Here is a 27,717-nt window from a genome sequence, read left to right on the forward strand (position 1 = left end):
AGATAAAAACCATTGCCCTCCCAGCACAATATATAGAAACTATTCAGGCTTGTTACAGACAACTTTTCACGCCATATTTAGTATTGGGATGACATTATATTTTCTGATGAGACTAAAATTATGTTGTACTATTATGATGGGCCTCAAAAAGTATTCCGAAACCCCATACAGCCATGGAAAACAAAATGTTAATGCATACCGTAAAGTTCGAAAAACTGTCAGTTATGGTATGGGGTTGTATACCAAGCAGTGACGTTGGTAACATACAGATTTTGGAGAAAGCAATGGCTGAGGAGTTTTATTTATTTCAAGAAAATTCAAACAAATTGCAATATAAGTACTACCAAGAAAACGACCCTAAGCATAAATCTTACTTACATATGTAGGACTTGGTTGTTATACAACTGCACCAAAGTCATTGACATTCCAGTCCAAAGTCTAGATATTAACCCCATCGACAATTCATGGGTACACCTGAAGAAAAAAATCGGGAATAGGTCGCTCACTAACGGGAGGGACTAAATAATTAATGCATTTTATTTTAAAAATGGCAAAAATACCATTGGAATATGACATTCCGAAAGTTTACAACTTTATTACATTCAATGAAGTCAGAAGGGCTGACTTACGAAACCTAGATTGCTTTGCAATTTTTAAATTTTGTCAAAATATTTCAGTCGCATTGTTCCGCGAAAACCAATTAAATGCATCAGAAATAAAAACTGCATTGATTCTATGTGTTTCGAAGTGTTTGTGTGGGACGGAAAACCGAAGATTCCGCGTGGGACGGAAAACCGAAGCTTCCGAGTGGGACATAAAGCCGATACTTCCGAGCGGAATGGAAAACCGAAACTTTCTTGTGGGACAGAAAGCCGAAGTGTCTGTGTGGGACAGTAAACAAAATTCACCGTATGCAATATATTAATGGGACAGCCACAATGGGTAGTCCCTTCCAAAGATTACCAACACTCTACTTTGGAGAATAGCAAGCCCCCAGCAGTAGCAAGCTCACTTCAACGGCGAAAACTGAAATACTAGAGGCTCAGCTGATATGAAGTGAATGCGAATTATTCTGCATTGACTACAGAAAGCAAATGGCTTCAATGCATGACTAGGGTAGATGAAGGTGTTGTTGAGTTCATACTTATTCACTGCTTCTACGATGGTAAAGGAAGGCCACAGGTGTTGCTGTATGTATGTGACACTTGTCACGTTACAAATTTCTAACATAATGCTTCTTAGGTGTGACCTTGTAAATTTATTTCTCCTTTTTGAAAGAAGATATGTTAAGTCAGAAAACATCTGTTCACACAAAGATTTCGACGGGAATTGTGATAAACATTTATTTGATATGTCCTTTAGATATGAATATATGAATAATCAAGTTGATAAATGTCTTTCCAAAATTCTAAATGTCCTCCAATGCCATTTCAGTATGTAATATTCAGGTATTAAAATCTGAAGAAATTCCCACAAATCAATAAGGAGTCTTTCTCTTGAAGCTTTGTGTTAAAATCTATAATGAAATATGGGTCTTCCAGTAATGAACTTTCTTCCATATTTTCCTCTACTAAAAACACCCTCAAATAAAAAGTCGGTTCAGGCAGTCGCCTCAATCTAACCATCACATCTCCGCGAAAATTCTTAGAACTCACAATCGCGTAATATTTTCATATTGATCGAGCAACCACCAAATCTAAGCGATGACTGAGTTTTTCCGTAGAAACTTATTGTATTGGACACACTATGTTTGATCCTTTCACTCCCCAAATTATCCAGACATTTATTTAGTTCTTGTGGATTTATGAGAAGCATTTGTATTCGAATTGTCACAGTGAAGCATACATACATATGTATGTACATATATGTAGTTATATTTTTATAAATTACAAATCAAAAACCATTATTCAAAATTTGTGAATTCTCATAAATGAAAAATTTTACTCGTTGAACTAATGAATTGAAACTTCTTTTAAAGTCGCCCACGGTATACCAGTGTGCGCATCTTCAATTATGCCCCCAACTGTTAACACTCTTTTTATTCTTCAATTTATAACTAATGTGCGCACGTAGTAAACTAAACAAAATTACAAGAACAAAAAATAATATGAAGTAAAATAAAATATAATCAACAAAACCATAGTCACATACCATGGGGAGGGGAGGAGTGAGTACAAACCTAACTAAATAAGCAACAAACGATGTCGATACAAAACGGATAAAAGCAATAAAAAGTTTTTTAAGAAATATAAAAATTTGTTATAAAAACGAAAAATAATAAATTCAAATAAAGAAACAACAAAAACAATAAATTTCAAACGGTACAAACAGTAGATGTTATGTGGAAATTTTGTTTGTTTTGCTGTTAGTTGTGTTGCTGCTCCGCTAATGCTGTTTTGAGTCTAATAACGACGGCAAATACAATTTGGCAGCAACCAAAGTCATTGTAGTAGTAGCATGGACGACGCCGTCGACGATAGGAACGTCAACAGAGCTACGTTGACACAACAAAGTTTTTTTTTCTTAAATGAATGAAAATTAAAAAATTAATTATACAATTCAAACAATAGAATCATTGTTAGGCAGGGCCTCCCCATGGCATACGACGACAAACATACAAAACCGTCAAAAAGTGTGATTTTTTATGTAAAATGAAATGAAATTCGAAAATTATGCTTCTGTGGGATACAAACGGGAACCAACACACATGTTCTTCTCATGTGAAAATATTAGTGTGATTTCTTTTTTATTTTACGAAAATATATGTATGTACATATTAGGCAAATATAATTGCTGGGGTCTACCGCCATATTTACATTAGAGCTATCACCGAACTAGGTGTCATTGGTCTAACGTACCTTCGATTGCCAAATTAATATAACGATCGGAATTATTTGATGGTGAACAAGGGCTAAAGGCTTTGTTTAAAGGATAATATTTCCACAATGGAATGTCAGAACGTTCTATCAATCTGGGAAATTTGCTGAATTATCAACAAAAGGTGATCGATTGAATATCAGTGTATGTGGTATCAGCAAAGTCAGATGGAATAGATGTGAAGAAGTGCGCAATAGAAAAGATGATATACAATTGTATTCCGGAATGCCGAATCAAGAGGATAAAAATATAAGAGACGAAGGGATAGTTTTAACAAGGTCGTCTCATAAAACTTTTCTAGACTCGAATGCAATACCGGAAAGAATTATCACTGCTAACTTAAGAACTAAATATGTACAATATAATTACTGTAATGCTATGCCAATGCTACGGCCCCACAGAAGAAAATGATCTAATAGAAAAAGAGTTTATGGTCAGCTGAGAAGCCTAATTGCTAATGTACTAAGGAAAAATGTTATACTGCTGCTTAAAGATGATCAAGTGGGCTCCGACAATAATGTGTTTTAGAAACTCAAGCTTTAGGGAATCACAATATTAATGGCGGAATACTTTTACTGTTATTTTTGATCTTAAGTTAGGAGGTTCGCTTTTCCCGCAAAGGAGAAACCATAAAACTTCGTGGTATGCACCTTGTCGGAATTATGAGAATCAAATCTAAAATACTTCCACATCAAGCAAATGGTGCAGCATTCTCTGTGATGTTCGCAACAAAAGAAGTGCAGAAATCGTTAATGGCCATTGTTTCGTTTTTGCAGAAATTAAACTAAAACTACTTCCGCAAATTCTCACAAAGAAAAACCTCTGATCCTAAGAAATTAAAAATAGCACAGCCAAAAATATTTTCAAAACAGTTTTAGGATTCAAGCGAAAGCAACAAGATGGTGATTGGATAACCAGTGAAATGTGGGATCTTATTAAATGAAAAGGAAATCGTACAGGTTAAATTGACGAAAATGCTGAAGACGTGATGGAACTACACAAAGCGAAATACAAAAGGCTATCCAAAGATATAAAGAAGGAAAAAAAAGGTTCTGGATGTTTCAAATGTGTTGTAACCAATTAGAACATATTATTAATATCGGTACTTTTAACGGTTGAAAAGTAAAATGAACTCACAATGACTTAATTTTTTACTTCCCTTAACATTTTTAAATCGCAGTGCAACGCATTTTTATTTTTCAAACATTTTACGAATTTCCGTTGGGTAAGTAAGTGATACTCATCCCGAATCTTATTAAAGGTTTTTTTTTTTTTTGAAATTTTCATTGCTGGGAGAGTTGAAATAAACGCCATCTGATGAATTATACAATGAAAGCTTTTAAATTCTAGGTCATCTTTTATAAGTTGATTTATTTGTATTTATTTTAGACAGAAGCTTTTCCTTTACTATTTAAATTATGTCTTGCCTTTACACTTTGCAATAGAAAGGAACAAAATTGTCAGAGAATATGCAAGAGTCTACTATTTTTTTAAATTCTGACAAATTTTCCCTTTATAAACTTATCAAAAAATTAAAAAAAAGTGATTTACGTTTATAAACATGTTAAAATGATAAAAATAATAGTTGCAAATCTCAGTTTGTTGATAAAAATTTACGCCCCATTTTTCACATCTCACCTCAGAACCACCTTTCTTGTCAGCAAACTAAGAATTGCAGCAAATACAATTGCATGGCAGTGCAAACCAATACTAATTTAGATTAAAATTACTCGGCTCAGCGTTCGTTTGAATATTTAAAATATTCACTTGAAATAAAAATATCAGCGAGAAAACTTTCAATAAAACTCCATATTAAAATACCGTTATTTATATGCCTGCATTTTTCGTTTGAAGTCGATTGCCATCTCCCCTCTTGTTTGTTCTCTCTCTTTGCCTTTAATTGTAGAAATTTCAAAAAGGAAATACATTATTATTATTGCTTTTTATGTTTTTAATATTTTTTCCTATTGTTGTACTTGTTTTGTCGTATTTGGTGGTTAGACCAAGAAAATATTTCACACAATTTATAAAACGTACACACACACACTTGTATTAAATTGGCCACAATACATTGTAACTGGGAATTGGTGCCACACAAGAAAATATTTATTTTAAAACGAGACTTGAAAAATAACAACAAAAACAAATTTCAATAACATTTCAACAGTCAAGCAGTCAGTTTTTGAGTCAATACGTCAATTCTTGTGTCCGTTATTTTGTTGATTTTTATAATAATTCTGCTGTTTCGGTTTTCACCATTTCATTTCTTTCTTGAATTCTGTAACTTTTGTTTATTTTATTCGGTGAAGTATTATCTTAGATTTAAAATTAAATTATTAAATATTTATTTACCGAGCGGAGCCGGTATCGTAGATTCAATATTAAATTATTAAATATCGATTTCAAAAACATATAAGTTAAACGGCGGCACGAAACTTTTGCCGCCCGCATAAGACCAACTAAGAATAGAATTCACAAAAGTAGCGATCATTTACTTTCGGTATTCAATTTTGTATACAATGCTTTGAGATGTCATATTTATTTTTATTTTATTATTTTTGCTTTACCTTTGGAGACATGGCTTTCCCAAGGGGTTCTTTTACACATGACTTTTTGATGGGGATATCATTCGAAAATTAAAAATTTCGATATCAGACGATACTTGGAACCTAATTTCTCAAAGAGGGGAACTTAAGATGGCGTCGAACAAGAACAATATCACACAAAAGCAGTATCAACGACTGGCAAAACAAGTGAAGAAAGCAGCAATGGAAGAGAGGATTAATCCTGCTCAACACCATAAACAAAATACTAGAAGTCATAATTCAAACAAGTAAAAACGGCATTAAGTTTGGCCAGGCCGAACTTTTTATAACCTCCACCAAGAGTTGTATTTGAAGTAAAATGGAACAATTAGTTTCCTTTCGTTTATGAAGAAGGCTAAATACCAAATTGCAGCAAGTTCGGCAAAACAATGTGGCTAACTTTAAAAATACCGAAAGTCGGAAGGTACCGTTCCATGGTGGCTACACATACCAAATCGTCGATCTATACCTACAAATTTCTGGCGGAAAGTTTTTAGACTCAAAGAAGACTAAATACCAATTTTGCGATATTTCGGTAAAACCTTCAAAATAGCGAAAATCGAGAGGTACGCTTTTATGGGAGATATAGAACCCGCGGACCTATACTAATAATTCTCTTCTGAAATATTTTTTAAACCCATAGAAGACTAAATAACAAATTTCAGTATTTCGGTGGGATATTGACGTCACAACCTTCACAATTACGAAAATCGGGAGGTATCGAAACAAAGACTAAATACCAAATTTCAGCCATTGTGGTGGGTTGCTGTGGCCACAACCTACAAAATGCCGAAAATCGGGAGGTACCGTTCTATGGGGGCTATAGAAAGGCGTGGACCTATACCGACAAAATTCTGGGGGGAATTTTTTACCCCCAACGAAGACTAAGTACCAAATTGCAGCTATTTCGGTGTGATAATGAGGCTAAAACCTTCAAAATACCGAAAATCTGGAGGTATGGTTCTATGAGGTCTATATGAAGGCGTGGATCTATACCGACATATATCCGGGGGAAAGTTTTATACCCGTAACGAAGACTAAGTACCAAAATTCAGCTATTTCGGTGTGATAATGAGGCTAAAACCTTCAAAATACCGAAAATCGGGTGGTACCGTTCTATGGGGGCTATATCAAAACGTGGACCTATACCGACAAATTTCATATGGAGCGTTTAGTACCCCAAATTAAGACCAAGTGCCAAATTTCAGCCATCTCGGTGGATTATTGTGGCCACAACCTTCAAAATATCGAAAATCAGGAGGTACGGTTCTATGGGGACTATATGAAGGCGTGGACCTATACCGACAAATTTCTGGGAGAAAGTTTTGTACCCCCAACGAAGACTAAGTACCAAATTTCAGCCATTTCTGTGTTATAATGAGACTAAAACCATCAAAAGACCGAAACTCGGGAGGTACCGTTGTATGGAGCCTATATCAAAACGTGGACCGATATAGCCCATTTGCAATACCATACATCCTAGGAGTAATAGAAACTTCTATACCAAATTACAAAGCACTATCTAAAATTGCGAGCTGTATCTTGATTTCAACAGACGGACGGACAGACGGACGGACGGACAGACAGACGGACATGGTTATATCGACTTAGAATTTTACCCTGATCAAGAATATATGTACTCCGATGAATATTTAGATGGGTTACAAACGGAATGACGAATTTAATTATACCCTCCATATTATGGTGGAGGGTATAAAAATAATTCAAAGGGATTTAGAAAACATTTTAGGGGATGAACAAGTTGGCTTCAGACCAAATAGAAGCTGTATACACGAGGGCCCGGATTCTTGTTTTATGGAAATTTGAAATGAAAAATAATATTTCCTTTATAATTTATTTATGATATTTTTCCTTTGCAGCATTTTTCATTTCACATTTTCATAGAAAGGGAAATATTCACAACATAACCTGGATTGCGCATCGATGGAATATCCAAGAATCACGAAATCGAGGTCTCCATGACCCCCACCATCGTCTCACCTTCACATTGAGACTATATCAACAAATCACAACAAACACATTTTTTTTGCTTTATGAAAGGCGTTCATGAAATGCAGAATTTTGAACCTTGGCAAGACTTTATGAACACTATTGCTAAAATGCAGTAATTATTTTTTCCTGTGTATGATGGGCTTCTAAGATTAAACCTGTCAGTCAAATATTATCGGCTTTGCTGATAATATAGCGTTGGTGATAGTAGCAAAGACTATAGAAGAGGCGAAAACAGTGTCATAACCCACAATTCATGCCTTAACTCAAGGGGACTGCAATTAGCAGAACACAAAACAGAAGCCATCCTTATAACAAGGCGCAAAAATGTGGAGTACCTTGAACTCAAAATAGGTAGCTGTGTAATAAGAACTGCAGAAGGTATATAATACTTGGGAGTTTTGATAGATATCCCTCTATCCTTCAAGCAACATCTCGACTACATAAAGCTCAAGTCGGATAAAGCATATGGAGCGCTATGTCAATAATGCCAAATACGAGGGGTCCTAAATATCTGATCAGAAAGATGTTAGCAGGTGTAGTCAAAAATGTAATTCTTCATGATGCACCTATATGGCACAAATCGTACCGTGAGAAGATAAATTCTGTGTATAGGCTTGTTGAACTTTGTGTGTGCAGCAATGACGTCGACCGATCTGTTGCAATCCCACGGCAGCGGGTTCTTTCGTACCCGATTGACCCGGAACCACACGGCATCATCGTTCCGGCCAGCGGCTGCCACCTCAGTGTACATATGTTTCGTTTTTCCGTGTTGGGAGCAGCATATCCCGGAATGCCTGCTCCGAATTCTTTTGGTCCGCGCCGGGACGGAGGAAAACCCATGACCAATATATTTGTGCTCGGTTTGCCACATCCTGTATTCCGCCCCCTCCAGACGGCATTGATATCGTAACGTATGCGGATGATTGCACGATCCTGGCGTCAGGTACATTCCCTGATGACATCTGTGAGAGACTGAACACCTATTTAACCGATCTTACCACCTTTTTCCACTCGAGGAATATGCAGATTTCCGCCACAAAATCTAAAGGCACTCTGTTCACCACATGGACAGCGCAGTTTGGGCGAGAGTTGAATTTCATGGTCGACGGTAGCAGAATTCCGACCACAAACTGCCCCAAAATTTTAGGGGTCACATTCGACACTCCATTCAAGTCATGCGCACACGCCACAGCTATCTGCGACAAACTGAAAAGCTGGAACAAGGACCTCAAGTCCCTAGCCGGCAGCGCTTGGGGTGCAGATAAAGAAACCTTGTTGACCACATATAACGCGATAGGTTGGTCTGTGGTAAGCTATGCGGCTCCAGATTGGTCCCCGAGATTATGGGATACGAATTGGAAAAAGATGCATACCTGTCAGAATGCCGCCCTGAGAACAGCAACAGGGTGCCTCCTCAAGTCTTCAGTGGACCATCTACATGAGGAGGCAAAGATTCTTCTTATTTCAGTTAACAGGTTCCTCTGTATCCAGATTAAAGAATTCTGCAACCTGGACTTGTTGCGTCCATGAGGAATCAGGAGACAGGTGAGTGGGGTTAGCTGGGCATCTGAACAAATTCAGTGTATCGTATGGTCCCAATCCACATGTTGGGCATGTGTTGGGTATCGTGGCGTCAATTCAGGCCCAATATGAGTTGAGGCGGCTGCATCGTCCGCATCGTAACTGCGATGAATGAAGGGGGGTGGTCTCTAAGTACGGCATTCACACTGTATCTCTGTACTGCCTGCGTAACCATATCGGTGTGAATGCTACCCAAGCCTCTTTTATACCGATGGACCTCTCTCTCTCTCTAGATCATGAAGATCTCTCCTGTCCATTAAATCGTGACAGGGATGCTCACTGCCATAACACCCAAGCAAGTACTACATCTTATTGTGCTGAAGCACCGGTAAAATCTTCGTCTCCTCATGAAGATGTTGCACTGGTGTCATGAGGAGGCACCCTGTTGCAGTCCTCTGGGCAGCATTCTGGCAGGTTTGAATCTTCTTCCACTGCGTAGTGCTAACCTTTGCAGACCACGCTGGCACCGCATAGCTTACCACAGACCGGCCTATTGCATTGTAGGTGGTCAGCAAGATTTCTTTGTCAGCTCCCCAAGTGCTGCTGGCCAGCGACTTGAGCACCTTGTTCCTACATGTGATCTTATCGCAAATAGCTGTGGCATGCGCGGATGACTTAAACATGCTATCAAATGTTACACTCAGCATTTTGGGGTAGTTAGTGGTCGGAATCAGTGCACCATCGAGCAATAAGTTCAGTGGGAGCCTCATTTCGGACATCAATGTAGTGAACAGTGTGGCAGTGAATTTAGCGGCGGATATTTTCATATTCCTCAGGTGGAAGATGTGCACTAGGTCAGCTATGTAGACTTTTAACCTATCACGTAATCAACGATAGGACCTGAAGCCAAGATCGTACAATCATCCGCATACATCACGATCTCTATGCCATCTGGAGGGTGTAGAATTTCAGAAAGGTAGAGATTAAACAGTTCCAGAGATATCATCCCTCCTTGGGGAACTCCCTGTTTCACTCTACGGGTTTTGGACTTCTTGTTTCTAAATTCCACAAACGACTGGCGTCCGCACATATAGTTGATTACCCAACGTTTCAAACATGTCAGTGTGAATGCTATCCAAGCCTGCCTGATAAGCTCGTTAGTCTAGAGGTTCTATTTTATACCTTTGGACCTCTCTCTCTAGATCATGAAGATGCTTTCATGCTTTCGTTGCACTACTTGCTTGGGTGTTACCGTGAAAGGCATCCCAATCACCATCTGCTGGCTAGACCCGACACATTCAGGAATATCAGGAAGGATATTCATCCTCTAGAGAGGGAGGTCCAACAATTTAGGAGAGAGTCCCTAGATCAACAGGCATATCAAGCAGGTTTAAATAGTATTCACACGGATGCAGTTGCTATGGCCATAAACAAATATAGTGTGAATAAAGTTCTCGGAGTGCATCCCCCATCTATCGCAGCGGAGGAGCGTCAGCTGCCACGACAAACCAGAGTAGTTTTGGCTCAACTACGCTCAGGATATTGCAGTCGCCTAAATTCTTATTGGGCGGAAATCGATCGCGCCGTGCAAGACATCTGCCCAGTATACAGCATGGACCCGTACGACACAAAGCCCCTTTTAACTGCTCCGCCAAACCTACTCATCTAACTCCAGTGGATCCGTGGCTACATCCCATCGAAGCAGCCATTTTCCTGGAACTTGAGATAGAACCAGAGCCAGATTAAACAGGAGCACGAACATACAAACATAATAATAAACACTGTTACAACAACAATAACAACCGATCTGTTGTCAAAGCAGGCGGAAGGCACGTTTGAGTTATGAAGCATAACGATTAATGACAATGATGTGGAGGCAGTCACAAGTCTAACAATGGTAGAGTGGCAGAGAAGGTGGACGACGTCAACAAAAGACAGGTACCTAAAAACTAATACCTATAAAACTTGGTGTAACAGGCAACACGGCGATTTAAACTTCTATCTAACCCAATTCTTGAGTGTTTCAGGTTGCATATATTTCGCTTTGGACTCGATAGTTCGCCCTTCTGTCCGAACTGTGCAGAAGAAGTAGAGGGTCCCAGGCAAGTCTTATTTGTGTTTCCCAGATTTAATGAGGAAAGGTTTAATTTGGAGTGGCAAATTGCATGTACAATAAGTATAGAAAACATAAACCAATTAATGCTGGAGTCCCCACAAATTAATTATGTATGTGAATGTGTTAAGTCTATAATCCCGCAATTACAGCGACAAAATGAGATTCGAAGAAGGATGTAATTACTAGCTGAGCCTTTAGAACAGCGACGACCACAGAAATACAACCAAAGCGAAGACATGTACGAACGTATGAGTGAAAAAAGCAACAACCACATTATGTTTTTGTTTGTTTTCATTCATTTTCACTGTACGTGAGAGAGAGACCCAGCAAAAAGTTTGCCTCCAAAGAGGCAGTTAAATGATATGTACAAGTGATCTGGAAGTGCATCAAATTATGCATTTTCACTCATGATTTTTACAAGAGAGTGACTACGGAAAGAGGCACTCCATTGCACTGCATTTTAACTGACCCTTTGGCACTGCATTTTAACTGACCCTTTGGCACTGCATTTTAACCGACCCTTTGGCACTGCATTTTAACCGACCCTTTGGCATTGCATTTTAACTAACCCTTTGGGGTAGAATAGGAGGCAGTCCAAAGCACGTGTTTTGATACAGGCATTCTGCGGAAATTGTGCAAGCCATTACAAAATATGCCAGAACAAATAAAATGCATTATTTGTGTAAAACAAAAATATTAAGAACTTTATTACATTAACACAAATTATGAAAATTCTCCATTGAATTCAATCGCAAACATGCGTGTTTCCTCTTCTCTCCATTTAATCCAAGCTGAACTGTTTTTGCTTCATCTGCTAAATGGATTATCTTCCCATCACCAGTTATGATTTCGACATGTACTCCAACAGCACTCCATTCGGAAATTTTCTCCTCGTGAGTTACCGGAAAATGTTCACAAATTAAATATTTTTTATTTTGCATTAACAAATGTTTGGAAATGTTAACACGCTTATCTCTTTTTGGAAAATCTATTCCGCTGCCCGTAGAGATGTACAAACTGATTTATGTACATGTAGGGATCTCTAACAACTGCTAATAAAATGTAGCGAATGGAGTGCCTTTTTCACGACTCCGTTTGGACTGCATCCGGATGCTGTTAAATTGTGGGGAATTGGAGTGCCTTTTTCACGACTCCGCTGAACTGCATCCGGATGTTGTTAAAATGTGACAAGTGGATGTGATTCTTTGGATTGCATCCAAATGCGGTTAAAATGTGAGGACTTGAGTGCCTTTTTCACGACACCGGTTGAACTGCATCAAAACATGCCGTGACAGAACTAGTCCACATTGCACTACTTCCAATTTATTTTGCTGGGAGAAGCAAATGCAAAAACAACTCAGTGGGCGCCCTCACTATACGATCTAAGCAAAGAAGCTCGTCCCTGCTTTAGAACCATTCCCACCCTACGATGATTTGTTCCCCACGAAAAAAAATGTACTCAACAATGTGTAGAGCTTGTATACTGAGAGGACCTTATAATGTAGATGGTAAGGGGTAGTGTCGACATGTTGTTTTTTAAATGGTTTTATTTATGTATGTGATCATTTTGTCCCTTTAAAGCCCTGCATGTGGATAGGAACCGCATGCGACCGCTATACCAACTCAATTGTATCCTCATTCTCTTTAGGGACGCAGCCAGTCCAGGTTTCAGAATTTTAGGTAAAATCAAATTCCCAACGGTTGCGAATACCCCTCCTCAGTGAATACCCCTACATTTGAAGAATATTTCAGCCATATAAAAATTCTCTACAAAAGGTTTATTAATACACGTCGTTCGAAGTCGGCAATAAAAGTAGATCCCATATCGTTGAGCTAATATGAATCGGGATGGGAGAAGTTTCCCTTGTCCCTTTTGAGATGTTTGCCGAACAATAGCAAATCTTTAGCTTTAAAACACCTACAAAAAACCCTTCAAATAAATTTTTGTAAAGTGTTTGCATACTTTTCTGTGCCACTGTAAATTCATTCTGAAATCTATTAAAATCTCAATTTAAATCAAGAATTTAAAAACTCTTTTGATAAGTTAAATATAATTTTGGGTTTAGTGATAAATATCGTTTACCCAATCTCTGATAATATCGTTCGAATGTTCGAACTCAAGTCCAATATCTCGTTCATATTTTTCGTTTCAGTTTTCTTCAGATAATAAAATAAAAATTGATTACTAAATCAGAGTTTTTATTTGAGGCTAAATCAAAACGAAATACAGAGAAATACAATGTGAACGATTTTTATTAATTGTTGAAAATTTCATCATTGAAATCAAAACAGAATTATTGTTTATTGTTGTTATTAGCTTTATTATTATTAGTGGTGTTATTGTTGTTGTTGTCGTCGTTATATGAAACCATTTCACACTGTACTCCTCTACTCGTTGGCATGTCTACTTAGGTGTGGTGGTGCTCATTGGTGGCTTCAGTGCAAATAATTTTTTTGCAAAAAAAAAATTATTAAATTTCATATCAAAATTGTTGAGATTTTCAATTAAATCAAATAAATAAATGAAAAGAAACGAAACGAAGACGAGACAAGTAAACAACAAAAGGCAATGTGTGAAGACAATGTCTTGGGGAGAAGGTAAAGCGCGGTGTGGTGGCAGTTGAACAATAAAGGGAAGGAAGTAAAAGAAACAAGACAGTAATTTATTTATTTGGTGAATATGCTGTTTGTGTGAAAAATATTAATTTTGAAGAATGATGAAATAAATAAAGAAACTTCTCCATATATGGCCCACTCGCACACACTCTCACACACACGTATGCGACATTTACGCACATTTATTTCACTGTCCGTTTTAACTTACTTAACAAATAACAAAAAAAAAAAAATAAAAAATGATAATAAATAATTGTTTATTAAATTAAATTTCAACTTGTGTACACAACTGGAATTAAGTGCGTTTGTTTGTTTGTTCGATCAATGTGTGTGTGTTTCAGTATGGGCCGTCCACATTTGTGCAACTCAACAATACCGCTACAAATACACCAAAACCAACCAAACCTCCCCATACTTAAACAACCATCAACCAACCAAATTTGTATTTCATTTTAGTTTTGGATTTTTTAATTTTTATTTTTCATTCAATTAAATTTTTTCTCTTGTCATTGCGTCTGTTTTTATCGCTTTGCTGCTACCGAGTTGTATAGACAATGTTGGTTACTTATTTCGTACCTACTTACTTTTGTGAACTAGTTTGTTGGTTAGGTAGGTAGCCCTATACAAATCCAGATCCAAACTGAGCAAAATCACCAGAAGATTATATAAGAGGGCGCCTGAGACTAAACCCGACATTTATTGGAACTCGTACATATCGAGTTCTAAGAAATATAAGAGCGAGATCAAATGCGCCTATGAGTCGATAGATGGAGTCAACGCCGCAGCTAGCTTTTGAAGAATATTCTCCAAGTACTCCAAATCCAAGCAGACTCAGTGTTACGACTTCAAAATCCAAGCAGATGTGGATATGGGCAGTCAACACCTTCAAACCCTTTAATTCACCTAGTTAGGATGATATAACACCGGCGAAGCTCCAATTTGCATCAACGCGAATGTACCAAATCCTGGAGGAGATCTATGTGGCATATGCTCTGTCCGTGATGTTGGGAGTTATGTCCGGACATAGCTCCCAAAAATGTTGGGACCAAGGCGGACAAAACTCTCAAAATCATGTCCATTGGGAGTTATGTCACGGCACCGGTCTGTCTTTTTCGTGAATACCTGGCCTGTGGAAAGAGGGTGAAAGTCACTAACATTCCTAAAGCAGGGAAATCTAGTCACTCCACACCGAAGGACTACAGACAGTCGTCGTTTCTCCTCAAGACACTCGAAAGATTCGATCGACCTGGAGATTAGGGGTCATGTAGACACCGACTTTTTAAACAACCGCCTTTTAAAAATGTCAGTACACCGGAAACCTTGACATGTTGGATAAATAAAATGCTAGAAAACAGAAATTCAATTATTGGAGAGATGAGAATTAGGAAAACAAAAACTAGATGTACACCTTAGGGTGTGTTGCTCTCACCGTTACTGTGGCTACTTGTGATCAACAACATACAAGCGGAATTGGATAATCAGGGCACTGAAGTTACGGCCTATGCACATGACGTAGTGTTATTGTCCGGCAAATTCCTGTCCACAATATCAGAGCTTATACAAGGAGCCTTAATAACGCTGTCTCGAACAAAGGCAGAACTGGTATTGTTCATTAGAAAAGGTAAGCTCTCACCCGAAGCTAAATACCTAGATACAATTCTGTACTGTCAGCTGCGATGGAAAGGAAACGTTGAGGAGAGGATTAAGAGACAATTAATAGAACTCTATTCGTGCAAGAATTCTGTGGGGAAAAGCTGGGGACGGAACCCATCTATTATATACTGGATATATAACAGGTCCATCCAGGTAGTGAGGTCCATCCTATTCTATGGATCTCTTGTCCGGTGGCACTCTCAATGCCAGAATTAGACTAGGTGCAATGAATAGCCTCGACTTTAATAACTGGAGTCGTTAGAAGAACTCCACAAGCAGCTTTGAATGCAATGCTGAACCTTCGGCCTTTGGATCTCACGTGGTGCTCTAAGACTACATGAACAGAATTCTTGGCGCAACAGTACCTATGAACATGGATGTATGGAATTAGGAGCAGACCTTAAAGTGGACCATCGTGCGAAACTTATCGACTATATATCACCAGTCTTGAGATTTGAATATGTAGATGTCGTTATCCCAAGTAGAGATGTCTGGAACCGTAGATACCCTCCTCTGGACGGTCTGGCATTCTATACAGACGGTTATGAGATGGAAGAAGTTACCGGAGCTAGGTCCTTGAGTGCAGAGTAGCTTTCGAAAAATAAACAAGTGGTTTTCGATTATGCTGACAGTGTGATTTTATAAGAAACGAGAAGGCAGATGAATTGTCCAGGCAAAAATCAACAAGTCTAGTAACCATTGCCTCTTTCAAACCAAACATATGTCACCTTTTTCGGAAACATGAAACGTTCTATGATAAAAGAGCCAAAGAATTATGGAACAATGAACCTAGGTGTGCCGTGTCAAGAATCACTTGGCCAACTCTATTAATCAACAGAATACATTCATTCAACACGTTCGCGGACGTGAATGCTATAGCATTCATTTTCATGGTGACGTAGGATGAGGTGAATGCTATAACATTCACACGCAATGCCAATCTTTAGTCATTTACTTGTATACAATCGCATGTTTTTGTGATTTATGTTTATAATACGATTCATTTCATATATGTATGCATATCCATAATAAAATAAATAAAAAATTATAATAATATTAATAATAAATGCACAAAAATTAATTTTGAAAAAAATTGGCTGTCATTTTTTGCACCTCTCTGAGTTTTTTGCGTCCGCGAACGTGTTAATATTGAGGAAAATTATAGCCTTCAGATCATCGGGTAGCTGATAGAATTCTCCCGGACATCATCACAACTGCAGTCGCTCGCTTCACACGGACCGAACAGTCAAGGTTACATTTGATCTATCCAAGGCCATCGATACCGTCAATCACGTCAAGCAGTTCGAGGAAGTCTTGTCTAGACTTCCCGCCAGTCGTGTTTATAACATTAATCAACTATGTATATGTGTGGACGCCAGTCGAAGACTCGTTGAGTGAAACAGGGGTAAAACGGAGTGATATCTCCGCAACTGGTTAGCCTCTATAAAATATAATATAATTGTTCCACAATCATCCCAGAAGGAACAAGGGAGACTTCTCTCATATCAATGAGTACCACTAGATTCACATTAGTTCAATGGTATGGGACCTTCTGTTTATAGCCGAGTCCGAACAACGTGTCTTAAGTCACCACTTGTATAGAAGTTTTAAATGGCTATCAGAGAGACTTGAGTAGCATTCACACTGATGCAGTTGTGCACGCATTACAGTGTAAATGCAATACTCGGATACCACCCGCATCCATCGCAGCAAAAGAATGCCATCTGCCAAGGTAAACACGAGAGTGTTTTCTTACCCTCCACCATGGTATGGAGTGTATATTAATTTTGTTTTCCGTTTGTAACGCATTGAAATAATATTTTGCGACCCTATACATATGTATTTACGTACGTACCTGAATGGTTTGGGACAGCACGACACCCTGCATTTCTTTAACTGGAAGACTCCAGATTCTTTGTGGACACAGCCAGTCTAGGACAAAGTTTTTTTATCTGGACACGGAGGAACCGAATAACAGAAAGATATACAAATGAACGTATTTGCGTTCCTACAACAATAACTTTTGCAATGGAGTTCTTGTAGGAGTAGAGCTCAATAAGACTATTTTTGACCGCTTCCTTATGTTCCTTTTTCGGTTCATTGTACCGAGGTGTTTAGCTGCGAGAGTATCAGTACTACTACAATATAATCAGTATAAGCTAAGCTGGTCGAAGATCATAAGAATTTACTCCCAAATAAAGTTTCATTAATTATACCCTACACCACTATGTGGGTAGGGTATTATAAGTTGGTTTTGGCCTAAAAGTTAAAATAATGGTCGTACAATGTCTCGACTAGTTGAGTAGATCTGGCTATGTGTGTCCGTCCGTCCGTCTGTCCATCTAAAACTTGTAATCACATTACAGGTTGAAATTTTGATCGGGTTGTTACAAAATTTTGGGTGCTGATGGGTGTCCCGGGGGGGAAGAAGCCTATTGATTATGGTGATAATTGGATAATATTCAGGGATCAGAATGTGAAAAAAACTTATTTGGAGAAAATTCAACGTTTTATTTCAAAACGAATATCTCCGCTTCTATAAGGGGTGTACCGAAAGCAAAACTTGACAATGAAAGTAGAAAAGACCTACTTTACAACGATGTCGTAGGTAGTCAAACCACGGAAATATCGCAATAGTCACTAATAGAACCCAACATTTCAGTTTTGCATTTTAATTCTAATGACAAATATCACAACTTTGGCTAACTTTGTTTTTTCAAAAATATTAAAACAACAACAATGAGATTAAGCCAGACTATTTTGAAAAAACAAAATTGCAAACGCTATCTCAATTAGAAACATTGTGGCGTTTTTATTGGGATAGCGTTTGCAATTTTGTTTTTTTTTTCAAAATAGTCTGGCTTAATCTTTTAATCTTTTAATTCTTTTTATATTTTTGAAAAAATCTTTTAATATTTTTGAAAAAACAATGTTAGCCAAAGTTGTGATATTTGTCATTAGAATTAAAATGCAAAACTGAAATGTTGGGCACGACGTGTGTTGTTTTTGCTGTAAAGCAGACCAACCAAATTTTGGTGTGTGTATTCGTTGAAATTCGACGACACATACTAGTGGAAAAGGTTTGAATTGTTTTCGCAGACACTTTCGTCGGAGTTGTGTGAGGTTGCCAAGGAAAAACTTCTCATTGAACTTTTTTCTTTGCTTACCTTTATACTTCGAGCTGACGATTGATGTTTGGGTATAACAAGTTTTTTGTTGAAGAAGTTATTGGAAAATAACTTCGGTGGAGAATATCCACAAACAAAAAACAAGGGAACTGATGAGATTCTGCCTTACACCTTGGCGAACAATGCCAAATCTTTTCCACTAATAAACTAGTTGTTTTAAAATATTAAAACAACAACAATGGGATTAAGCCAGACTATTTTGAAAAACAAAATTGCAAACGCTATCCCAATAAAAACGGCACAATGTTTCTAATTAAAGAAGAAGTATAAACTTCGGATTAATGCTGTCTGGACAAATGGTATTAAATTAAGCATCTTCAAAAATATTTAGGGCTTCTTCAAAAAAAAAAAAAAATTTCAGATGGTTCATTAAGTGGTATCTGAATAAAATGACGAAATTTTGTTGGAATGTTGGAGAACATTTTATTTAGATCTTCTGCATTGCCAGAATTGTAGCCAATATACTTGCGTTTAACAATTCCAGGTTCAGTAATGGTCTTCCACTTGCTTTTGGAATCAATAGCGGAAATATCGCGGGTAGAATAATATTCAATTGAAACATACTTTTTGCAGTTATAAACTCTTCTTCTTGAAGATGAGAATTCTTCATAAAGATCATGTATTTTATATTTATATTTTTCTATTTCCCTTGCTCGCCAAGCATTAATTTAAAACAATTCCAAGATTTACGACGGTTTTGAGTTATGTTCTCTAAATTGGGGCTTACGAGTTCATGCACTTATTACCATCGATTTTTATTACTTGACTTAGGTTTTTTCTTAAGTATATTCTGTTGTCGCATCCTCTACCATTCTTCCTTCTTTATCGATAATAGTTGTTATTTCTTTTTTTACTTTTTTAAAATTATATTTCCTGATATATACATACAATAATTTAATTTATCACTAGAAGCCCTCAAATAATAGATTCATAAATTTTAATATTTATTTTTAAAAAAATCTTAATTAATAATATCTTTTTAATTAATATTAAATTATAAAAAGTTTTTCTTAACCTTATCCCACAATGAATTCATTATTTGCTGATGAATTTCGTTCGCATATTAATTTTCCAGATAGAGACAGACACACAGAGACACGTTATCAAGATTTACTTTTCTTAATGTAAATCGATTCGATTCCAAGCACTTCCCAATGCCATAATTATTAATTAATTACGAAAATAGCATAGATAGAGAGAGATACATACCGATATACAATTTATGGATACATACTAAAAAAGTAATACAACGTACAATGTAAAATAAATGAATATGTACATACATATGTATATCGTCTGCTCCGTCGGAAAAGGTCGTAAGTCCACTTTTTTGGAAATCGCGTTTTTGTTACAGGATGATAGTACAGGTCAAAACACGTCGTATGATACAAAGAAAATGGTAGAATGTCGCGTTTTTCTATATGTTTTGCCCATGTCGGAAAAGGTCGTAAGTCCACTAAACGTACAAATTTGAGTACGAAAAGGTCGTAAGTCCACAGGAAAATGTATACTTTAAAAGAATACTACAGCTAATGTAGTTCAGATACAATGTTTAACGTCATCTATGGTTGGGGTACAATATAAAGAACTAGCCACCACTTTGGATGATAATCGGATGATATTTGGCGGAGCCTGTGGACCAAAGTTTTGAACAAAAATGTGATAATTTCTATATTGCAATGAAAATTTACATTTCAAATCTATTTTCCCCTATAAACGAACTGATTATGAAAGATGGACTTCTGGCCTTTTCTTTGATACGAATTGGGATGCTGTATGTGTTCAAATACCTCATATATTGAAAAATAAAAAAAAAATAAAAAAAAAATCAAAATTTTTACTGTTTTTACTGTCGTATATCTTACTTAACTTTATCAACTGGTAATTTGTGGTTTCTCTAGGGATATTTATTCACATAACGAGATTAGTTTGTATTCTGAATTCAATAAAGTAATACCTTCTAACGGACGGGTAAGTGCAATGTTTTTATTATTAAATGATTCTAAAATAATAATTGATTGAAATGATATTAAACTAAGAAGGCATCATGATTTTTGCTAACAAAGAACAGTATGAATTTGGAATGGAATTAGACGATGGTGTCATGGGTCTATTTCCCAATGGTTTTCACGGTGATTCCGAAAGCTCTGATGATTAACTTCTAAAAGACACAGGAAGACGTTACATGCTGAAGATTCTACATGGTTTGCAGACAAAAACAAAAGATGCAGTGAGTTGCGACTACAATGTAGCTAAGAAACCACGTGCATTAACGGAAGTAATCATGAAATTTAATTGATGGAGAAGGTTGTAAGGCAAAAATACAAGGTCGTAAGTACAACGTGTCATGTTTTATATGAAATATTAGCCGAACCGGCCCACGTTGCTGGCCCTTGTAACAGTTAATGTTACCTTTTCTTATGTCAATTAAATTTTTTTGCGTCGCAAATTAGTTGGGGGCTATATGAAGGTGTCAATACTAAACATCCTAGAAGTAATAGAATCTTCTATACCAAATCACGAAGTTCTATCTTAAAAATTGCGAGCTGTATCTTAATTTCAAAAGACGGACAGACGGTCATGGTTATACCGGCTTAGAATTTTACACTGGTCGGGTCTTATTGCTAAAATATGTATCCAGGATTGGGGAAACGGAATTGTTCGTAAGTTATATATATATATATATATAGCGCATTTAAAAAATAGGGCACAGGTGTAACCCGCTCCTCCGAAATTCAACAAAATATATAGCCTACTTCCACCAAGGGACATCCCTGTGCATAATCTGAAAATTACATGGAATAAGTTCTTAGAGTCGGAGATTCAACAAGCGTTGCCTCGCAAATTAATTTTCTGACCGATACTTCATAACTTTTGCAAAAAAGCGATTTTTAAAAAATAGGGCCTGCCCCCCGCCCCCTCCGAAATTCAAAAACTATAAAGCCTATTTTCACCTCGGTTGTTCCTTGTATATTCTCTGAAATTTTCAAAAAAAAAAAATCCGTTCAGCCGTTTTTGAGTCTATGCAGAACATACACACATTGTCTTTTATATATAAGATTTCACAAAAAAGTTTTGGTCCATTAAACCCGCTAATAATTATCTCTCACCATGTTAAATTGCAAACTTATTCTTTGTCTTAAACTCAAATCGTTCTTAAAATTTCGCTCCGATCGGAATATAACTGCGATCTACAGGACAGCTACAAAGTCGGGTAAAATTGGGGGTTTGGTCCATTTCACACCTTTCGATCATAACCAACATCTAATGGGGTCACTTCTGGTCGGAACCCGACCTCTCCACAAAATTTCGTGACGATCGGTCCAAAATTGAAGGCCTGGAGTTTTATTACAATTGTTAATGGATAGACGGTCACACATAGCTAGATCGCTTTATCTCGTCAAGATATGAAAAAATGGCAAGGGGAAGGGGTCTACGACGAATACTTCGCGATGTTACACGAATATTGGACAAAACAAACTTATAATACCCTTTCCACATTGTTTTGTAAATTATAAATATTTTATTTAAAAACGTCCGTAAATTGTAAAAATACAAAACTGTACAAGGAAAAGGTCGTAAGTCCAAAGACATCCAATTATCTCCCAAACGCGACGGAATTTTATCAAACAAAGTACAGGTATTGAAGCGGAATAAATAAACGAAAAATACTGTCTTTACCACCATAATAAAATCTTTAATACAGACAGCGCTGGAATGTTTTTTCTTTCTCCTGAAAAATTTATTGAGAGGGACTTACGACCTTTTCCGACGGAGCAGACGATATAGTATGTATGTAGTTCGTTCATTCGGTCTTTGTGGTTATTTTTTGTTTGTTTTTTATTCATTTGTAATAAAAATTTAATGAAAAACACCTAAAGAAAATAACAAAAAAATAGTTGATATCAACTTGAACAAGGTAAATTGTTGAGACAATAATACATTTTACAATTGTATTGACAACAATAACAACAAGCACACAAAGAAGAACAGTAGTAGGTATGTAGGTATGAATGTAGATTACTCTGCTGCTCTATGCGTTCGTTGCATATTAAGTTACCCACCTGAACATTGGCCAATGTTGTAATTTTTCGCCATAATGAATCTTCGCCAAATATTGAAATCATTTGGGTGCTGCAATTCACATTCGATGAGATGCAAATGCGACATAATTGTACATTTGTTGTTGTTGCTGGCAGCGGAGAAGGAGGGGATGTTGATGATGACGACGATGATGTTTTTGTTGTGGTGATTGATGTTGTTGGTATTGCTGCTGCTGCTGTATCCATATTGATGACATTTAAATGATTGTTATTGTTTGATTATATCACAACTACATTGAAATGTGGAAGTGCACCACACATCACACTCATTTACATATGACAAATTTATTCTCTCTCACGTTATTTTGTAATATGAATTTATTTGCTCTCTCTCTTAATTTGCACTTCTTGTTTATTTATTTTTGTTGTTGGTATGGCGTTAGGTTACACTTGTCAATGTTGTTGAATTCATAAATAGAGATCTCTTGTAACGATGGTGATGATGACCTTTCTCATTGATTTATTGCCAATTTCACTTTTCACTTCTCCGCGCTCTCTCTTGTTCCCTAGTAGGTTTTTTGTGTGGTTACAATGCGACACTCTATAAAGTTGCTGACAATAAAAACAAATGTTGGTAGGGAGGCTTGCAACATCTAGAATAGGCCAATGTGGCTGTTGGTGCAAAGCATATCCGACAAGTGGCAGAAATAACACAATCTACGAGATAAACACACTGCAAAAATAATAATACAACTTCATGTAATACTTATTTTTTTAGTTAAAAACACAACAACAAGAAACACAATTGTATCTTCACACGCAATGTTGTTCGTTGTTGCATTTGTTCCTTGTTGTTGTTCTCATTCTTATTGTTGTTGCGGAGGTTGATTTTCAAGTTTAACCTATCGAACTGTCGTAACATATGGAATGTTTGCGACGAATGGATGAGATAGATGATTGCTTGGGTGGTTTGAGGTTGTCACGGATGGGTATGTATCAGGTATGATCAAACTTGTATTGTGCATGCGGACGAACTTAAAAAAACACAACACAGCCGACCAGGGATGGGAGGTTATTGGAATTATAATAAAACTCAAATGACGTATGGGTTTTAGTTTTTGTTACACGCTATATTTGCGCAGGTTTATTCCAAATTTCATTTTTGTCCACATAACGGAAGAAAATTTTTCTTATTTTTTATTGAAATTTAATATTCGACTAACAAATCACATTTTCAAAAAAAAAAAAAAACAAGTAAGGAGTTCCTTCCACCACGAGTTGTATTGAAGCAAATGGAACAATTAGTTTCGTTTATGAAGAAGACTAAATTCCAAATTTCAGGAGATACCGTTCTATGTTGGCCATATCAAAACTTCGATCTATACCGACAAATTTCTGACGGAAAGATTTAAGACTCGAAGAAGACTAAATACCAGACTTCCGATATTTCGGTAAGATAATGTGGTAAAACCTTCAAAATACCGAAAATCAAGAGGTACGCTTCTATGGGGATATAGGAAAACGTGGACCTATATTGATAGTTCTCTTCTGAAATATTTATAACCCCGTGGAAGACTAAATAACAAATTTCAGTCATTTCGTTGGAATATTGACGTCACAACCCTCAGAATTACGAAAAATGGGAGGGTACCGTTCTATGGGGGCTATATCGAAACTTGGCCATGTTCCGACGAATTTCAGTCGTAAAGGTTTTTACCTCCAACGTAGTCTAAATACCAAATTTCAGCAATTTCGGTGGAAGGTACCGTTCTATGGGGGCTATGTCAAGGCGTGGACCTATACCGACAAAATTATAGTGGAAAGTTTTATACCCCAAACGAAGAACAAGTACCAAATCAGCCATTTCGGAGGAATATTTATGCCACAAACTTTAAAATACTGAAAATCTGGAGGTATTGTTCTATGGGGGCTATATGAAGGCGTGGACCTATACTGACAAAATTTTAAAGGAAAGTTTTGTAGCACCAGCGAAGGCTACGTAGAAAAAGACAAAAATAAAAAATGTCCCATCGCTAATTAATGCATAAATAGTCTTATAAAACAGTATAAAACGAAAAATATATTTATTTATATATTTATTTTAGCCCATTTTTGCACTTTGCCGTTTTCGACCCCAAAAACAAGTCTTTTCGCAATATTCACCCATAAATAAAAAACCTTTTGAATCATCATCGCCTTAACAGATAAACATAACGCTATATATGGTTACATAAATATTACACAAAAACGTATTTGTGAACATTGAAAAATGGAATTACCAAGTAGGACTATATAGTAAAAGTTTGGATTTTCAATTAACTAACATAAATTCGCATATGCATTTGTTATTTAATAGTTGGCAAGCTTAGCCTTCTTCTGTCACATATTTCAAATCAATGATTCTTTAAAATATCGTTATAAAAATATTTCGTAGTAACACTGTGCAGCAGGTTTTTCCCAAATATTATAGGGGAAAATAAAAAAATTCATTACGCGATATCTCAGAAACTTGACCTATGGCGAAAATTTCCTTTTGGGTTCTTAATATACTAATCAAGGGCTTTCATCTCCAAAAGGAATTTTCCACCCCCAGACTTTGAGTTTCATTTTTTGTCACTGTGTAATTAGAGATCTTATGTTCAAATAAAGCATATTAACAGCATGGTTTAATAAACCATCGGCTGGATAGTTGAGTGGTTATTTGCAAATATTTAGAACATTTACACTAATAGTTGAATTCTTCAATTAAGAATTTTCTAAATTTTAGTGCTTCCTCCAAAAATGTATATAACTGCAGTCAGCAAAATTCTTCCCCACCATTTAATACACTAATGATCAAGCCACCCTTGTGTCACTTCATGCGGCTCCTAGAACAAGTATACAGGGAGAAGGCTGGTCAGATTTGGAACATGAGAAAATTATGAAAAACCCGACCTGAAACTAATGGTTGGAGTAATCACGGGACACTGCAGAATAAGATCAATGACCTGCAAATGGGATAGAGATGACTCCACGGACTACTGCAGATTATGCGAAGATGAAGAAGAAACAGAGACGATTGTGCACTTATTATGCCGTTGTTCAATGCTCAGGACCAGGAGAATCCAAACAATGGGTGAACATACAATTTCATCTCTCACAACATTCTGCCTAGCAGAGCGGACAACACTACTTCTTCTCGCCAAGGGTCTGAAGTGGCTTCAACTTGAACGAATCATAGATCCTCTCCTTTCTAAAATAATTTCTCAATTGTCTTTTAATCCATAACTCTTACTTAATTATTCTCAATTATTCTTAATTACTTAATAATTCTTATTTCTTACTTCTTAACATGGTACCTTCTATGCAATTTAATCTTTTCTTTTCTCCAACCCACACTATAGGATGAGTACAATGGACCATAAGGTCTCCGAGTGGGGTGGCTGTCTAACACGACAGCTGCGCGTCTTTTAACCTAACCTAACTTCCATTCAACTCAAGTTTTAAACAGTCTTGGAAATTTCGGCAGCTACATGTTCAGATTCCACATAAAAGACAATTTAGTATGAGAACTATCCCAGCATGGCAAAGACAATGTGGAATGCATGCTTCTACAGTGCAAAATTCAATCATGTAATCATTGAAGAATTTTTTAAGGAAATACAAACAATTATGGTATTGTATGCTCTTTCTGAATTTTTGATCGGCTCTAGTTTCCGAGATATTCTTAAGTATGGAATTAATATTTTAATAACTTACAAGTTTCAAAACACTTTTCAAAATCAGAACATTAATTTTCGATTTAGAAATTTTTAATTTATTGAGGCAAATATGTTCTATATACTATTAATAATAATTCAAGTCAAAAATATGAATATTTTATTCAGTCAGCTACATCGCTGTTATGAAGCAGACATTAAAATGCGATTATCTCAAAACGGAAAATGGCATATGGAAAGTTTATTCTGAGTCTTTAAGGGCACCTCTCGGATCGGGCTAAAATTCTTACCATAGCTAGCCCTTGGTGCCTCTCGGATCGGTCGGCAGATAGGCCTTTGGACCCTGATTACAACTATATACATATAACTTTCTTGACATTTCGGAAATATTGTACTTCAACACCATTTCGTTGTTTAAGGGCACCTCTCGGATCGGGCTGACATTTTTACAGTAGATAGCCCTTCGGAACCTGATTACAAAGCTATAAAATTTTCCGAGGGAAGTCCACACTTCCCGAGCTATGGGTCTTGACATTTTAAAATTCCAACGTTAAGAATATAGGTTTCGTTTTAAAATTTAGGAAAGTAGCCGAAGGCCGGCTACTCAGGAACACTTACATTTTAAATGAAAGTTTTGATTGTGTAGTCGACTTTTGCACCTGCCCATAGATGAATGTTTCAAATCCCCGGCCGAAGGCTACTTATGAACACTAAACGACGTAAAGGCCAATGTACTCGTACATAAGCTGCCTTGCCTGCTTGCCTTGCTTCCTTATGATAAAAGAATAAAAAAGAAAAGGCCAACCCAGTTCGAAATTTGCTTGGCCTCCTTTATTCTTTTATTTTTATTACCTATGTCAGAAATGAAGCTAAAAAGCAAGGTAAGCAGGCGAGGCTGCTTATGTACCCAGGCCTTAAAGTACGACATTTCCGAAATGTCAAGACCCATGTCTCGGGAAGTATGGACTTCCGCCCGAAAAACTATATATCGTTGTGATCAGGGTCACAAGGGCTACCTATGGTAAGAATTTCAGACCGATCCGAGAGGTGCCCCTAAACGACACTTGTTTTCCGCTTAAGATAATGACATATCATATCTTCATATACTTGGTATACGCCTAATAAATCAATGCAGTGCGATTGTCATGACAAGTCCTAGTACAAATACCGTATAATTCTCTGATACTTATTTTATTGTTCTGATTAATTCAGTCATTTTACAATTTTCCATCCCTGTTATTCTAACAAACACATGTAGAACAAAGCATGGAACCAAAATATTAGAGTTGGGCAATCTCGTTCAATTGAACGATCCGGATCACTATCTCGTTCAATGGACACCGGTAATTTCTTTGACAAACTGCGTATTCTTAATATCACACGTTAGTTTTTATGATGTTACTAATT

The 27,717-nt window shown here is 36.8% G+C and overlaps 1 protein-coding gene across 4 annotated transcripts in view; it reads right to left on the bottom strand.

Moving 5' to 3' along the window:
- The window catches only part of LOC141396486 (uncharacterized), a 58,465-nt gene that overhangs the window by 29,737 nt on the left and 1,011 nt on the right, over positions 1-27,717 (bottom strand). For 2 of the 4 annotated variants that reach the window (XM_073971979.1, XM_073971978.1), the window contains exon 2: positions 22,634-23,329. In XM_073971979.1, the coding sequence (XP_073828080.1) occupies positions 22,634-22,858 (225 nt within the window). In that variant the 5' untranslated portion in view covers positions 22,859-23,329. Of the gene's footprint in view, positions 1-22,633; positions 23,346-27,717 lie in introns of all 4 variants that reach the window. The other 2 variants (XM_073971980.1, XM_073971977.1) reach the window with 2 other exon arrangements.

This window comes from Musca autumnalis, unplaced genomic scaffold, assembly GCF_047663935.1.
Source record: "Musca autumnalis isolate F117 unplaced genomic scaffold, ASM4766393v1 scaffold_3, whole genome shotgun sequence".
NCBI lineage: Eukaryota > Metazoa > Arthropoda > Insecta > Diptera > Muscidae > Musca > Musca autumnalis.